Raw genomic sequence first — 15,326 nt, 5'->3', positions numbered from 1 at the left:
TTGAGGAAATCTCGATCAATACTGACTCAAGGAGGAGGATGATGGGCAAAACACAAGGTCGAAAGAGAAGAACGATGATGTAGTTGATGCCCCGCAACACTGGCTGCACTGGCATGCATCACAGCCCGTCCAAAAGTCCCGTGTCCTTTGAAAAGTTTGGTAGGGCCCGGAAGGCGTTCTAATAAACCTAAGGATGGCACTCTGGGAGCATCAGGTTTGAAGGGGAAGGCAGTGAAATTCTTTCCTGTACGACGCTGTAAGCGCTGTTCCAGCCTGCGAACGTTGCGGACATTCGCACAGTGCGTGTTCGAATGTCTCTGTACAGGACAGTGGGGAAAGGATGGTGAACAAGCGATCATTTCAAGCCTGCACTTTCTTTCTGGGCAGCAGTGGCAGCCGATTCGCAGTCGTGGGAGGAGCGCGCGGTCGGCTCGGGTCAGTTTCCTCGATGAAGGCGGGTGAGGGGGCTTGCCCAATGCAAATTGGCTGTCAAGGTGCATGGCCTGAATATCCTTTTGGACGAGGTAAACGGAATGTCCAGGGGCCTGGTCCTTTCGAGATGGATGGGCCATGCGCTATTTTGCCGGAAAATCAGCCTCCACACTGCATATCCATGTTGTGAAGACCTTTGTTCCTAGAGGCTGTACAAAGTCTCATTCATTCATTCGGTCCCTAAATAAGACGTCTCCTTCTCCTCCTCATGAGTCAGTGCAGTTTGTAGGATTGATTGATTGATAAATCTTTATTTGCGAGCCTGAGGCGCAGATGTTAAGGCGCCTCAGGCTCGCAAATGGGCAAAAGATGGGCAAAAACTTTGCCCATCGTGAGAGCTGCGGCGGGCCCGCGCAAGCCTGAGGAAAGTCGCCTTCGTGTCCACCCATACGGCCACTTTCCAGTTGACGAGTGTCGGATCCCAATCCCTCATCACATCCGCACCCAAGTTAATGCCAGCGACTGTGGGGCTGCTGACCACGGTCCCACGGCTCACACCGGATGAAGCGAAGGCATGTGTGAGGGACATTGCAGCGGAATTCCCTTGGTCTGGTACCACAGACCCATTCGTGAGAGACAGCAGGTGCTCTCGAAGCTTTCCAAAAAGGCCGCCGCTAGTATACGTCATTTCACTCGAGGTCATCCTTTTCGATGCCGTGTGCGGCAGAGTGGCATATACAGTGGTCTTATTCGGCAGGTGGGTGGCATTATATCATTCATGGGGGACAGGCCGATGACTGTTTCGAAAGTACGAACATTCAGCCACGTGCGGCAGTGACGAAGTTGTAGCAGTCAGACGAGGACGCGCCCTTCGTGTGGAGCCTCGTGGAACAGCTTGGCGTGGTGGAGGGCTCGACGTCAGGTACAGCTTGATGTGCGTCTGTGCTCATGAACACGAGAATGAGCCCTTATTCACTCAGCTATAGTTGGGGTTTATTTACGGCGACAAATTTGCAGTCTGTTAACCCCGTGCCGCTACAGCACCAACCGCAAAAAAAAAAATGTTTTCCGCCCACTGTTCTGATTGCGTTGCTGACGTTGATCCTATCTGTGCATGTATGTGCACTTTCGCGCATTCTTTTCTTTGTTCTGCCCGCTCCTGCCTAAGGCCTACTTACAAAATGCTTGAAGTACTACTGAAATTAATTAATTAATTATAACGAATAATTAGTTATTATGTGAGGAAATAAATAAATAAAAGTTCACCATTTTCGCAATTTGGTTGCTTTGAGCTGAATTCATTTTCGAAAACGCGACGTCAGTAACCTGGCCGGGTTAAGCTGAGATGCGCTCTGAATATAAAACTTTACGAGCAACGCGAGAGTGAAGCAGGTAGAGAAGGCGCGGGTATTTAATGCCCCATTTTCGCGCACACCTGTTTTAACCGTGTCCCCAGCTGGTTCGCTTGCGATCTTGTGGCTCCTGACAATCACGTTTGGAATAGACAAAAGTATGATTACGCTTCGACTTGGCTTGATGTACGTTACGAGGTCTCAAGAGATGTCTGGCGAGGTCATCGTTCATTGTTTGTCTGATTGCCACACACAGTTTGCTTTCGCAGCAGAATTACTCATAAATTTGCGTTATTATTCAGAAATTATTTCAAAACGTGGCAATCGAATATTAACTCTCGACATTGGTAGGTACTACACTATATCTATGGCGCTGTTCACTTCAAGTCTAGTTTACCTTGAGTCCTGCCTTGGTGACTACGGTATTCTCCTGAGGCAAGAAGGCGTCGGCCGTATCCTTAACCCACTCGGCTCCGCTGGGTATCACGCTAGCCATCGGTTTGCAGGAGTCTGGCAACTTCTTGATACCACCTCCCACAAGGGTCCACAGTGGCTGATAGCAGTGGGTCTGGTACCGAAAAAAAGAAAAAGCCCAATTTACATCGGCCTTTCATCACTGACTACGGAAGGCAAATCATGCTAAAACTTCTCGTGATTAGGTGGCAGTCGCGTGTAGTTTGTAGAAAGCATGGGCTTTAAGCGTTTGCAGCGAAAACGAAAACCATGGTTATTAGGGCTAATAAACAGTACACAAGAAAAGGGCACGGAAGGAAGCGCCTGTCTGTGTCTCATTTCTTGTATCCTGTTTATTTGCGCAAATAACCATGCTTTCGACCATAACCAAAATGTCCAGCAACAACTGCTTTTAAAGCAAAAGACCATATATATCCCCAGGAACGTGGGTTCTCAACCTCAACGTCGGTATACCGTTGGCAAGATTGATCTAAATAAATACATTACACCGACAGTACCCGAGTTGTGATATCTATATCAGTATAATTTAGGTATATCAATTATATCAATTTAGGTATTTATTAAAATGCGACCCCTTGCGGGCTATGCCGAAAACATTCGAAGACACCTAAACACCTTTCATGGGTTGGGAATGCAAAAGCATGAATCTCCAGTTGAACGCCTGAGACATATTTCTTCCACTTTGCGCAGTCAAAGGGCTTTGTAGTCTTACTACTTGAGACTCTTTGCCTGTGCCGCTGCTCGTTCCTGCTGCAGTGTGACGAGAGAATTAACGACGATGGCGCATTCGCCGCTTGTTCTGCTGCATTTTTCTAGTTTCTTCCTCTACAATGTACTGGCACGGACGGCCAACTCTTGACACTGTCAAGTTTGAGATCGCTCTATGGAACGCCTCGTGCTATGGAAAGCTCAGGAAGACGTCGGTATTGTGTTATGGACTACGGTTTCTCACAAAATGGGCCATTAATGGCTTTCGCAACAAAATCAATACCGATTGCCGCGCTCCGGAAGGAGTGCGCGCCCTGGTGCCCTCCTTCCTCTTTTCTGTGCTTTTTTTTTAATGCTAAAGACGCGGTGAGTAAACGGACAGGAGATATTAAATCAGGCCCTTGAATGAAAAACAAAATTCCGGGAAGCTTGAATTCACGCGCAACGCTTGAATGGCGAAGCTGTTGTGGGTGATCATTGACGGGCACAAAGTTGAGTTTTAGTATTGTTGTGGTGTCGTGGCTGACGCCGGCGGCATGGCATTTCCATGACCTTATGTTGAGCAAAGCCAGAGTGAGCTCGTCGTTTTGGACGGTATTTTCGTTCGCCACTTTGCAAGCGCCACTTATCGTATCTAGCGGATGCTTTGCACGCCGAGCCTCTCTCAGCAGAGCGGCCTCTTCCTCGGCCGTGCGAACTATCCGCGGCCGGGCCATGTGGATTCAATGATCACCTACAGCAGCTTCCACATTCAAGTCGCGGCTCTCCTACGGTACAGAGCGCATGCGCACGACCACGCGAAGTCCAACGAACGAGGCGCGTACTCTGAGTTCTGAGCCACGGCACCGTGAACGTCGGTTTTTTTTTTTTTTTTTTTTGTCAAGGTTGGCCAATATCCCTAAGTGGTGTGCGTGGCTTGAAGAACGCGAGCTCGAGGCGCACGTGCAGGAGCGCTCGGCATTTTTTTTTTTGTATTTTTCACTGCGAGCACCATACACCAACGATTTTGTCAACGCCTTCGCTGTTAAGAAATGTCCTTATTTTATATTTGCTATTATAGTGTTACCCATACCACCTGAATACCCTACCTGGGACCTTTCCCGGTCGAAAACCTGGGACGTTTTCCGGTATGCCCGTCGAAATTCGTCCCCGTATTATAAACCCCCTCTGACGCCTTGCTCGCCGAGTCCTGCAAGTCCAGGCAACCTCAAAGCGAGTTGATTCCCCACTTGATCAAGGTTCCGTCCGTTGCTTTGCAGACGCCAGCAACACCCCTCTGACCGAGCAGGCACCACTCATTCTTCCAAATCCCTTCTTCGGATACTGCGTCGCTTTCATCTCTGTCCCAACACTATTCAACTTCCCTTGAAAAATATGCCTTTGCCCTCGCGTTAGATTACGCTGCTCTTACTATTCCTACACCACCACATGCATTTCCCTCGACTGCCAAACACTCCTCTGTAACTTCGTTCACCATAGCACCCACCCGGATACAAACCCACCCGTTACTTCCTTCCATCTTAGCTGCCAATCCTACTCCACACTTTACGCTGATGTGTGTTCCTGGCCACGCTCGCATCGGCGGCAATGTTCACGAAAACGTGCTAACGTTTCGCGGGTCCACCCAAGTTCTGACCAACCTTGTACCACCCACCAGCGGTTTCAAATCAGAATCGCGCCTCCCACCACTTCCATTCCCGGGGCCTCTCACGCACCATGCATACGCCCATGGACCTCTCACTCGTGTGGCTTTATGCCTCAAGCGGCAGATGCAACCATCTCCACTCCCTTCCCATCTCATCCTTCTCCGCATCCTATCGTTGCCCTGCCCCCACCCCCCTCCCCCCCTCTACCGTCCCACCTGTCCTTTCTGCCCATTGTTACTTTCGGGAAGGCGTCCCCGAACCAGGCTCCGTCACCTCTGTCATACGTGGTAGCGTGGTGGTCGGGCGACCAGCGAACGTTACTGCCTTGGTGATGACGACAAGAAGACGAAGGCAAACTTTACTGGTTTACTGCATGGCGAGGAGTGAACTGCAATGATACAGAAACAATACCCTTACGGGCGAGGTCACAGCCCGACTCGAGCAGAGTACCGTTCCTAACAGCAGCGCCTTGCGGTTTCCCAATGGCCACAGAAAGCACTAGATTTATACACAGAAGCAGTAACGGCTCCGCCACTTTCCTAGTGCTTTTGCACGCGGCACGAAAAGAGTACACACACGCACACACACACACACACACACACGCACACACACACATGCACACGCACACACACACTCTTTCCAGAGTTCGTGAGGGCCAGCAGTAGCGGCGCACGTTGAGCCTGAGAGAGGGGGAGAGGAGATCTCGGGGCATGTCTTTGCATGCACAGTTTGTTTTTATGTTTTGTAGCTGCGTCGGCTTGAGCCAACGCCAGTGCACGTAGTAACATGTTCGAGGAGGGCAGGCTCTGCCGCAAAACAGAGGAGCACTACACAAAACTCGCAACACGCGCGAACAGGGTAGAGGCGCGGTGAATCGTAACACCACACCACCCATCCCCCATTCTTAGTGATAACGCACCACACGCGAAGCTTTAGTGTGCTCACTGGTGCCGTTGTGCGCCAAGGCGCCCTGCAGGAAAGCCAGCTTTCTCTGACGATTATGGTGAATGATCGTCGCTGAAGTGAAACAAAAAACGCTTCACGTGGCCGGAATCGAACCTGCGTCTCTTGCGTTATGAAGCCGTCGTCTATCCGATTGCTCCATTTCGACATGGTAGAAGCGAACGGAAAGCAGCAGGTACTGATTCGCGCTGCACTCCACACCCAAACTTCAGGCCCACGGAGTGTACACCCGAGAGTAGCTGTGGGTATTGTAGAAAAGAGGTGCGTACCTCCAGAGTTTCACATACATACTCGCAGCGTGGGATTGGTCAACCAAAGAATCCATCACGAGAAAGCTTCGCGTTCAACCGTCGTCGTCGTTAGACGAAGAGGCGCATGATTTTTTCTCCACTTCTCGCCTCAATCACATCCTTGGAGCTCTAACTGCCTTCCCCGACGCCAGTGAATGGCGAGGCACTCAGGAAGCTTCGTGCGCACATATGAACCGGATCCGCGCAAACATACATGCAGCACTGCGTGGACACCATGCACGGACTCAAAACGACCACTAGGGCCTGGACTAAAGTATTTGTGATAAAAAAGCTCTCTCTCTCTCTCTCTCTCTCTCTCTCTCTCTCTCTCTCTCTCTCTCTCTCTCTCTCTCTCTCTCTCTCTCTCTCTCTCTCTCTCTCTCTCTCTCTCTCTCTCTCTCTCTCTCTCTCTCTCTCTCTCTCTCTCTCTCTCTCTCTCTCTCTCTCTCTCAACGATTCTACAGAAAAGAAGGGTGCACAGAAGACCGTCTTACGTCACGGGGTTCGAGGACGCAGACTTTGCCCTTGCCCAGCTTGGAAGCAAACTTCGCCGCTGTCGATATACCACCCGATCCACCACCGACCACGAGCAGCTTGCAACTCTTGACGCCTTGATCGGCTCTTGTGGAGTAGGAACGAACGGCGCGCGCCATGCGTTTCGCAGCGGTTCGGCGAATCATCTGAAACAAAGTACGCACACGAAAAACTGAAAACATCCCTAAGAAGATTATGGTAGATTGCTGGACCGGTTGGTTCATGATTCGTGCAAAGTTGAAACCCGAGTAAAAAACGCTGCACAAACGAGAGGGAAAAACACATGCACGGACGCTGGACGTACAACTGTTTATTCAAACACAACTCCCTAACTGAACACATCTACGGGCAAATGTAGCCTTACTGATCAAGGATAAAGAAATGTCACTTGTTGGCGCAGGGCAGTGAATGTAACAGGTGTGAGATTCGTTTGTGTTTCGCATTGTCTTTGTGTATGCGAGAGTGTGAGGCTACATCTGCGCTTGCGCCGCTGAAAAAAAAAACACGCATCTCCACGCCATGAACGATGCCGACGGTACGAAGCACTGGGACGCAAGTTGTGTATTGCTTGTGTGATGAGCGTCATCGTCCGTGCGTGCTGATGCACTCTGAGTTTTAAATGATTTTGAGGTGCAGTAAATGCAGTGTAAATGCCAAACACCACACGAAAGACAATTCGCGTCCTAGTACTTCACACCCTCGGCATCGTTCACGGCGTCTTTTTCCGCGAATTATCGTTAGATAGTTTAGGGATTTTGCTTTATTTTTGCATTTTCTATCCTTTGAAATTCGCGCGCTTTGCTACTGCAGTTACCGGCGCTCTCCCCAGATGGCGCGCGGATGGTACTACAGTGTGCGCCGCTCTCAATAGATGGCGTACAATGCTGTGCGCACCTCTTGCGCACGGACACAGTGTTGCCAACTGTAGGGTTTTCGCCCTACATGTAGGGCGTTTTGGGAAATGTTTTCTTGTCGTAGGGCCGTAGGGCCGTTCTGCCATTTTTCCGCCGAGCGTAGGGCGATTTTAAACTTTTCTGTTGAACTTTCCATTTTGCGCCACATGAAGCCGCGAAAATCTGAAATTATGTCCTCAACTAACTGGTTGTAATGCAAATTTTGACCGCTATGTGACGCTTCCGCAACCCGAGCTTTCGGTAGAGAGGGAGTAGAGGGAGCAAAATAAAAGAGACATGGAGGAAAGAAAAGCTTGCGAAGAGCAGACGCAGCAGAAAGGCACAAAAGATCAAACTCTGGTGTTGCCCTGTGGATGCCCTGTGGCATGACCAGGCTGCTGCGTTGCAAAGTTGGTTTCCACCGCTGGTAGGGGGTGTAGCTATAATGAAGAGCGTGAGGGTCGGGCTGGTGCGGGAGGCGCGCGCGCGATTTTAATTGCTACCAGCGCAGCAGTACAACGGTTGCTATGGGGGCTAGCATGCAGGGTGCCTCCATAGTGCTACCCCCACGGTGGAGCGCGTGTTTTCGAGCCAGCGCCGCGGCCAAACACGTCGAAACCAATTCGGAACTTGTGTTCCCGTGATAAGGCGCCGATTGGAGATCTCGCAGATCGCGGGGCGCCTGCTCCATAATTTTCGACTTTCGATTTTTTACAGCAGTTGTTGAAAACTGCCTCTCATAAAAAAAGGTACCTTTGAAAAACATCCCGGGCCTGGCATGTGACAACGCCAGCGTTATATGGTTGGCGAGCATATTTCCCTGGCCCAAAAATTTCAGCACAAGGCAGACAGGAGTTTCGTGCTCATTCGCTGCATATGCCATTCCACCCACATTGTTGCCAGCAAAGCTGCAATGAAGCTTCCGAGATACCTGGAAGATCTTCTGCGAAACATCAAAACAGCAAGAGACAAGCACAAGTATCTGCACTACTGGAGTTCCTCCAGACTGAAAATAGGAAGATTCTGCGACCATGCGAGACCCGATGGCTCGTGCTTTATGCGTGCGTTGAGCGTGTACTAAAAGAATGGGAAACCCTGCGACTCCTCTTGCAAGCCTCCGTGGAAGATCGAATAGTGGCCGCCGAATTCAATTTCTAAACCACATGAACTATAGTATCACAGAGGCTTATTTCAGGTTTATGAAATTCGTGCTCAAATTTTTTAACAGGCTACGGAAACGGAAGGCAACGGAAACGTCATCGGAGAACTCCAGGCAGAGAGAGTCAACGCCTCATCCGATGTCTACTGCAAAACTTTGTCCAGCCGTCTGCTCTGGAGAGGGATGACATAAATACCATGGACCCAAGAGTTCTGCTGCCCCTTAAAGAGGTATACCTGGGCGAAGGGTGCAATTCTGTGCTGAAGAAGTGTGCCGGTTCGCGACCTTCGTATTCGCTGTCTGTCTTTTTATCAGACAGCCGCCGTTGAGGTCAAACAGAGGCTTCAGGTTTCTGGGCTCTTTGTCATGACCCCGGTTGCCATGACTCTTTGTCAGTTCGTGACCCCGAAGACAGCCCTCACCACAGAAGATGGAGGGAAGCTACCTGCCTTGCCGACGCTACAGAACCGCTACGCACACAGTCGAGGAAGAATGGAGAATGCTGCCTTCCTACTTCAGCAAAGATGAGAAGTTGTCATTGGAAGTCAAACCACCTGCTTTGTTTTGGACCGATCTCCACCAAATGAGAACGTTCGGAGACAAGCAGGAGATTCTCAACATCGCAACCTTGGCTCAGCTGATACTATCTTTGCCCCACTCCAATGCCGCTACTGAGAGGATTTTCGCACATGGCCGACGTGAAAACAAAAAAGCGCAATAGGCTTGGAAATGAGAATCTCAACTCCGTGCTGGTCATCAAGTCGGCATTCGCAGCTAGTGGACGCACTTGCGCTAACATGACCGTGGAACACGGGCACCCGTAGCTCTACGGCTACGGTAGCCGAAGCTAAATAACTAAAATTAGTACAAACAAAAATTTTATTAGGAAACAAAACACACCGTTTTAAATAAAAAAAAATTGCAATTTTTTTGGCGTAGGGCGGGGCGTAGGGCTATTGCGAATATTGTGTAGGGCGATGTAGGGCTTTTTGAGGTGCGGTTTGGGGCGATCTGGTCGAAATTGGTTGGCAACACTGCACGGACATCGGCGGACATCGGCACGGATATTGAGAGGTACTAAAGGGCTTCGCCCTTAAAACTGTATTCAGTTAGAGAGTTTTGTTTTGTTTGAAGACACAGTTGTGAGTCCAGTGGCCGTCCGTGTGCTTTTTCATTATTTTGTGAAGTGTCTTTTACCACTGGTTTTCATTTTTCACAAATCCTTGACAGGGTTGTTCAAGGAATGTGAAGCATAAATTGGCGCATTCACGTAACGATTACAGGCTAGAAGGGATCATTAATTTCTCTAGTTTTAGACAAGATGACTAGGACTGTATCTTCAAAAACAGTTTACGGGATCTCGTGCCATCGTCCCAGTGTCCTGTATATAAGCCCGGTCAGAGAATGTCGGACTTGACTACGAAAGGAAACAACGTTTTCAAACAGCGACAAAACAGTGCTAATAAACCAAGGTTACAAAAACTTTGGATAATATCGTAGTTCTGACAGCAACCCGGGATGTAACATGCTTTAGAATAGTCGCTATTTACAACACTCGCCTAGAATATCTCGTTAATCAGACGCAGTCCTTCGAATACAACGCGTACTCTTAGATTAACGAAGCCCGGATTAACATTAGTTGGACGATGTTTTAGCCTCTGGTTCATTGGCATTACCAATGCTCATGTGCTTTCCAAACCGTAGAATCACCGTAAGCGTGAATAGGCTTCATAATTGGCGCCGAAAAACCGAAGACATGAACTGAGTGCAAAAACACATGCAGGGGTCGTGGAACCTCACATTTAAAAACATCCGACAACAGCATTCACATCCGTAAATTTCGATATTTGTAAGATTGTGGTGTAGGTTTTCTCTTGAGCGGACTGCTTCATGCACCGACCATAGTACTCCGACCAATTGCCATGTGTGCGGGTGTGAACGAAAACGGGGCCTTTTGTGGATCGGGATAGAAATACACTAAATGCAAAAGATAAACAATGGCTTGGTTGTTTCTAAACCGCCGTTAAACCGACGTCCCAGCATTGTCAGCCACTTCGTATCTTTTCAAAATATGAATCTCTTCTTTTAAATAGTCTGCCACGTATTTGCTGGCTTCGCGGAAAATGTAGATAAACGATAGTTGAATTCTGCCCCCCTGCTACATACCACCCTCTCCACTCTGCCCTCTCACCCCTCACGCTGGTCAGCCTTCCTAAGCCTATTCTCATGATGAATTCAAATTGAAGTTTGATCAATTTGATTCAATTTTCGCACGTTTCCAGAGCTCGCGCGTCATCCGTTGGGACTTTTTTCCTTCCTGAACAGCTCTAGAAGCTCCTTCTTAGTGTTTACTTTGATCTCGCCTGTCTTAGGCAGTACTTTTAATGCGTTTCCTGCTATTTGCTACCGCAAAAACGCGTCTGACGTCTATTTTTAGCATGGAGGAAGAAAAATGTTAGCAGGGAGCATGACGTCAGGCGGCCCAGCTTTGGCAAGCCAACCTCCTCTGACGCCGCATTCTCCTCTCCTCGGGCTCCTCCCGCGCAATGCATTATGGAAAATTCACCACGCTCAGGCCCGCGAGCATTTAGTGGCTCCGGCTGGCTGCCGGTGGAGGTGGAGGCGAGCGCCGTCGCCGAAGGCGGCGTACAAGATTGTTCGCCACCGTTGCGCTCCAAGCTTCGTATCGGGGAAGTACTGCCGCTGTCGCTGTTGAAAGCAAGGCGAGACTTCGATCGCATTCTGACGAAGCACCCTCACGGGCTGCGAGCCGAATTTGACGCTTACCGCTGGAACCACGACCGGCTTTGCTGTAAACATTCACAAGCACGGAGCGGCCCACGGGTGCGTGGTGTTTGCCAGGTGTGCTTTGACGATTGCGTTTCGAATTTTGGTGGAAGTTATCGCGCCACCTTCCCTTTACATCACAGCGCTGTAACGAGTGTCCCATCAGCTGAGAGGTGGTGCGAAAAGCTTTGGTTTTGCACACGTGCGCATTTGCATACATTCGCCTTATCGGCGCTCCGGCATCGTGGCACGTTGTACGTGCCACAACTGTCGTGACGACGTCTGTTTTGCGTTGCTGTCTCCTTCAGTGCATTGGAAAACAAAAGGTGAGAACCACTGATGTTGGGTGCGGGCGCGGGAGAACAATCATTTTCCGCCTCGCGTCGCAGGCAGAACGCGGGCTGGTTGTCCGATTACTGCTCAATCTGTGCGATAGGCATATGGGTAACGAACGCCAAATTACGCCTGGGAGGTGAAAAGATAAAATGACCAGAATCAAGAAAGTGAGGTGTGTTGTGTGAAATAAAATGGAGGGCACGGATGTCGTACTCTGACATCTCCATTTTTGCACGGCGGCGGAACACGACACTTCGACTGCGGCGCGAACTTCGACGGATCCCAGAGGTCAATAAATTAAGATGTTTTGTCTCTCCCGTCCGAACACTTTGCCTGCACGATCAGCCCGCTGCGCGTTTAGGGTTGCAGGCAGCGCTGCGCGCAACGCCCGGACGGTGACGGCAACCAAACGGAACGACGCACCATAGCGCGTGCAGGCGGGCGGCCGCATGAGGCGCAAAGAACTACCGCTTGCCTGTCACGTGAGGTGGGGCATCTCCCATCAGTTTTTCCTTTTTATTTTTTATGACTAGGCTTCACGATAGTCACGTGACGCTCCCTCCTAAACTTTTCTTTCCTCCATGATTTATAGTAAAACAATGCTGCTACTGCCACCTATGTGCTTATGACTTGCTTTAAATAGGCTTAAAGGATTGTTAGAACAATATCACATGTACGACGCATGTCGACAGTTCTATTAGTTGGGAAAGGTTTTGCCTGCACAAACTTCTTCATCAAGCGTTCTCTAAACTTTTCACAGACAGACAGACAGACAGACAGCAAAACATTCATACAGAAAAAGTGAACTCTACGTTGTACAGCGGCTAAGAAAAGATTGTAGTGCGTGTGGAAGAATGTCGAGAGGAAAATATAGCGCAGGACAGGTATACCATCTGTAACTGAGATTATTTAATGTAAGCCTGCCGCTAACAGAAGCTGTAAAGGTATATAGGCCTAGTGTAACATACGTGCATTATCTCCTTTAGTGAGATTACACACCTCATCACCCCGATGTCAGCATCAATCACTCGACCCAACGTTTGACCGAAATGAAGATAAAGGTTTCATGCAAAGCTCATATTACGCTGGTTATCGGCTTGAAATTTGGAGAATGGATTCCTCAGAGAGCAGGCTTGAAATTTCACAAGTAATAAAAAAGGTTAAACTGTTTTATACGTCTTTGAAGGTGTACTAGTCCACCTGCAGCAATAAACTCGTTCATAGCCTTTTTTAAAGAATACCGAAACATAAACAAAACGGAAACTGGAAGATGAATCTGCTGCGACGAGCAAATCTCACGGTCCCGCTGTGTGCAGGTGGCGATAACTACTATAGTTTCCGCAGAGCTTCCAGGTAAGAAGGAAAGAGTGAAACCGCGCATTGGTAGTTTTGCAGGGTTCCGTTAATTGTTTGTTTGCTATCAGCTGTCCACAAGCCGAGCAGCTGCTTCCACAACGCTCCCTCGTGACCACCTTCTCTTCTGCGGCGGAATATTTTTAAAAACATACACATATTCGGCGAACAGTGGGCAGGAGAAGTGCTTCAGAAGCAGCGGCTCGGCGTATTAAATACGACTTCAGCTGGGACGAAATTCTCAACTGTGTCCATTTCGCGTCCATTTCAAAGCGTTCACTTCGAGCGAGCCCTGATTGGCTGAAAGCAAACCGCCCGGATGCGATGCAGCACAAGGCGGTGTATCGGTTTCTGTGCATGTAATTGGTCAGAGGCCACGCAATGGCAACTACGCAACGATTGAAATAATCGCGAATCCGGCATTTTTTAAAACAGGAACCGCTCAGGGTTTGTCCTTGCGAGGCTGGCCCGTAAAAAGCGCAAGCAAGTAGGGCGACGCTGGGAAAGTCGTCACAAGATGCCTACAAGACATTTTGGCAACCGAAGTTGTTGAGACGTCCAGCAAAGAGCTGTCTAGGCGCCATCCAAAACTTTTGTAGACATCTCGGAGCGGTACTTTAGCGCAACTACACATTTGCTTCCCGACGGCTTGCATAAATAGCTCCACTGCTAAGACGTTTTTAAAGTTAAAATGCTCTTTTGTAGAGAACTTTTGGATTTGTAATAGCCGTTTCCGCGCTTCTAGGGCGGTAGCAACCCGCTCGGTTTTATCAACTATCTACAATGCAAAAATTTATTCAGTGTAACAGAAGTTTTTTCACACAGTGTAAATACAAAAACAAACACCGAAACTTGTTACGGTTGAACCACTTCTGTTAAAGAAGCTTCACTGCCTATCCACAAGAAACCTGTTCTAACCGCACGTCGCAAAATTGTGATTTCGCTCTACGAGCTCGTTCGTTGTTTTCGCAGCACCTTTCGCTTTTCTGTATATTTGTATCAGGGCTCAAAAATTATCAAACTATTCACCACCGTTCTCAGCCGAACGAAGAGTATGCTTGAGCGAATAATAGCAAAATGCAATGGCGGGAAAGATATTTGAACTACAGTTGACCATTCTACACACCTTTTAAACATTGCGCGCGCCAAGCATATTAGCAATAATTGCGCGTACGGCGGATAGCAAGTAGCAGAGCGGTGAAATGGGTGATCTAGTTTCAGATATGATCGACGCTGCCGCAGCTGTCATGCGCTACGTCGTCGTTTATCAAGTCTACACGCTTCACAGAGCCGACTGCCGCCGCAACTACCAGCAAACGCTCGCGCAGCGAAATGGAAGACGACGAAAAAGAAAAAGAAAACTCAGCAGCTGGCAATACACCGGCGCCGTAATAAAGCAGACGGAAAAGGGCAGCAGTTTTTACTTGCGGGCGTCAGCCGCTGCCGGGGCTCGCATTTGCGCGCTGGAATTAACTACAGCTGCGTCCCTCTTGCCTCCGTCGTGCAAGTCGCTTCCCGATTGCTTAAGTACTCGTCTACCAGAAATGCACAACTTACAGCAAGTCAGCCGGCGTTATTGTTGAGGTTTATTTCGCGATATAAGAGCAACAACTCACCTCGATAGCAGCGTCCGGTGAAAGCGTCGAGCGGCGCAGGAGGAAGCTTCGCGCAACCGGCGAACGCGATCGGCGTTGGCGCAGCTCAGCGCTCTTCAGAACGAGCGGGGGAATTACAACAGAATGGGTTGTTCTTGCTGGCGCCGCCTGGTGACAGCGTCGCGAACGGTGACAATCAAGCCGCGATCGGACTGACTGGGCGCGGTTGTTCGACACATATCAACTGGACTAACATACCTACTCGTAAAGTTTCTTAGTAAGTATATTGTAAGAAACTCTATGTACATACTCACTGGGACGCCGCACGATTATGTTCAACAATAGTCAGACAACGCTTCTGGCGTCGAGGCCTTCTTAATTAAAAGGCGATTTTTTTTCTTATTTGTGGCAAAATTTCTTATTTGTAGTAAAATTTTCTTATTTGTGGCAAAATTGTGGCAGTGTGGCAAAATTTGACCGCATTATCGGTATGCAGGTCACACCGCAAGATTTTCGTTTCCTTCGAATCCCAAGACAATCATTGTCGAGGCGTGCAGAGCGGCATGTACTTGCATGCAGTGATGCGATGGCCAGCGTTGCGCCAAGATTTTCCGTTCCGTGCAAGCCAGCAAATAAACAGTGTTAATTACCCACAGCACGCACTTGTATGCTCCCTTTGACGGTGACGCGCTGTACTTCACAAGAGGGTACGGCCTAAAGTAGCACCCACGAAGAACACGGCACCTTCGATGAGCGCCGATGAGAACAACAACGACTGTACACAATCAGCACTGCTACTAGAAA

At 49.1% G+C, this 15,326-nt stretch overlaps 1 protein-coding gene across 1 annotated transcript in view; it reads right to left on the bottom strand.

Moving 5' to 3' along the window:
* Positions 1 to 14,698, bottom strand: part of Sqor (Sulfide quinone oxidoreductase) — a 35,690-nt gene extending 20,992 nt beyond the window's left edge. The window contains exons 1-3 of the mRNA XM_077707125.1: positions 14,544 to 14,698; positions 6,360 to 6,545; positions 2,182 to 2,352 (exon numbers count right to left, since the gene is read on the bottom strand). Of these exons, the coding sequence (XP_077563251.1) occupies positions 2,182 to 2,352; positions 6,360 to 6,545 (357 nt within the window). The 5' untranslated portion in view covers positions 14,544 to 14,698. The remainder of the gene's footprint in view (positions 1 to 2,181; positions 2,353 to 6,359; positions 6,546 to 14,543) is intronic.
* Positions 14,699 to 15,326: the final 628 nt, after the last annotated feature.

The sequence above is a fragment of the Haemaphysalis longicornis genome, unplaced genomic scaffold (genome assembly GCF_048455015.1).
Source record: "Haemaphysalis longicornis isolate Haplotype H1 unplaced genomic scaffold, Haemaphysalis longicornis Haplotype H1 scaffold_4, whole genome shotgun sequence".
NCBI lineage: Eukaryota > Metazoa > Arthropoda > Arachnida > Ixodida > Ixodidae > Haemaphysalis > Haemaphysalis longicornis.
This window is presented reverse-complemented; position numbering and strand designations above follow the sequence as displayed.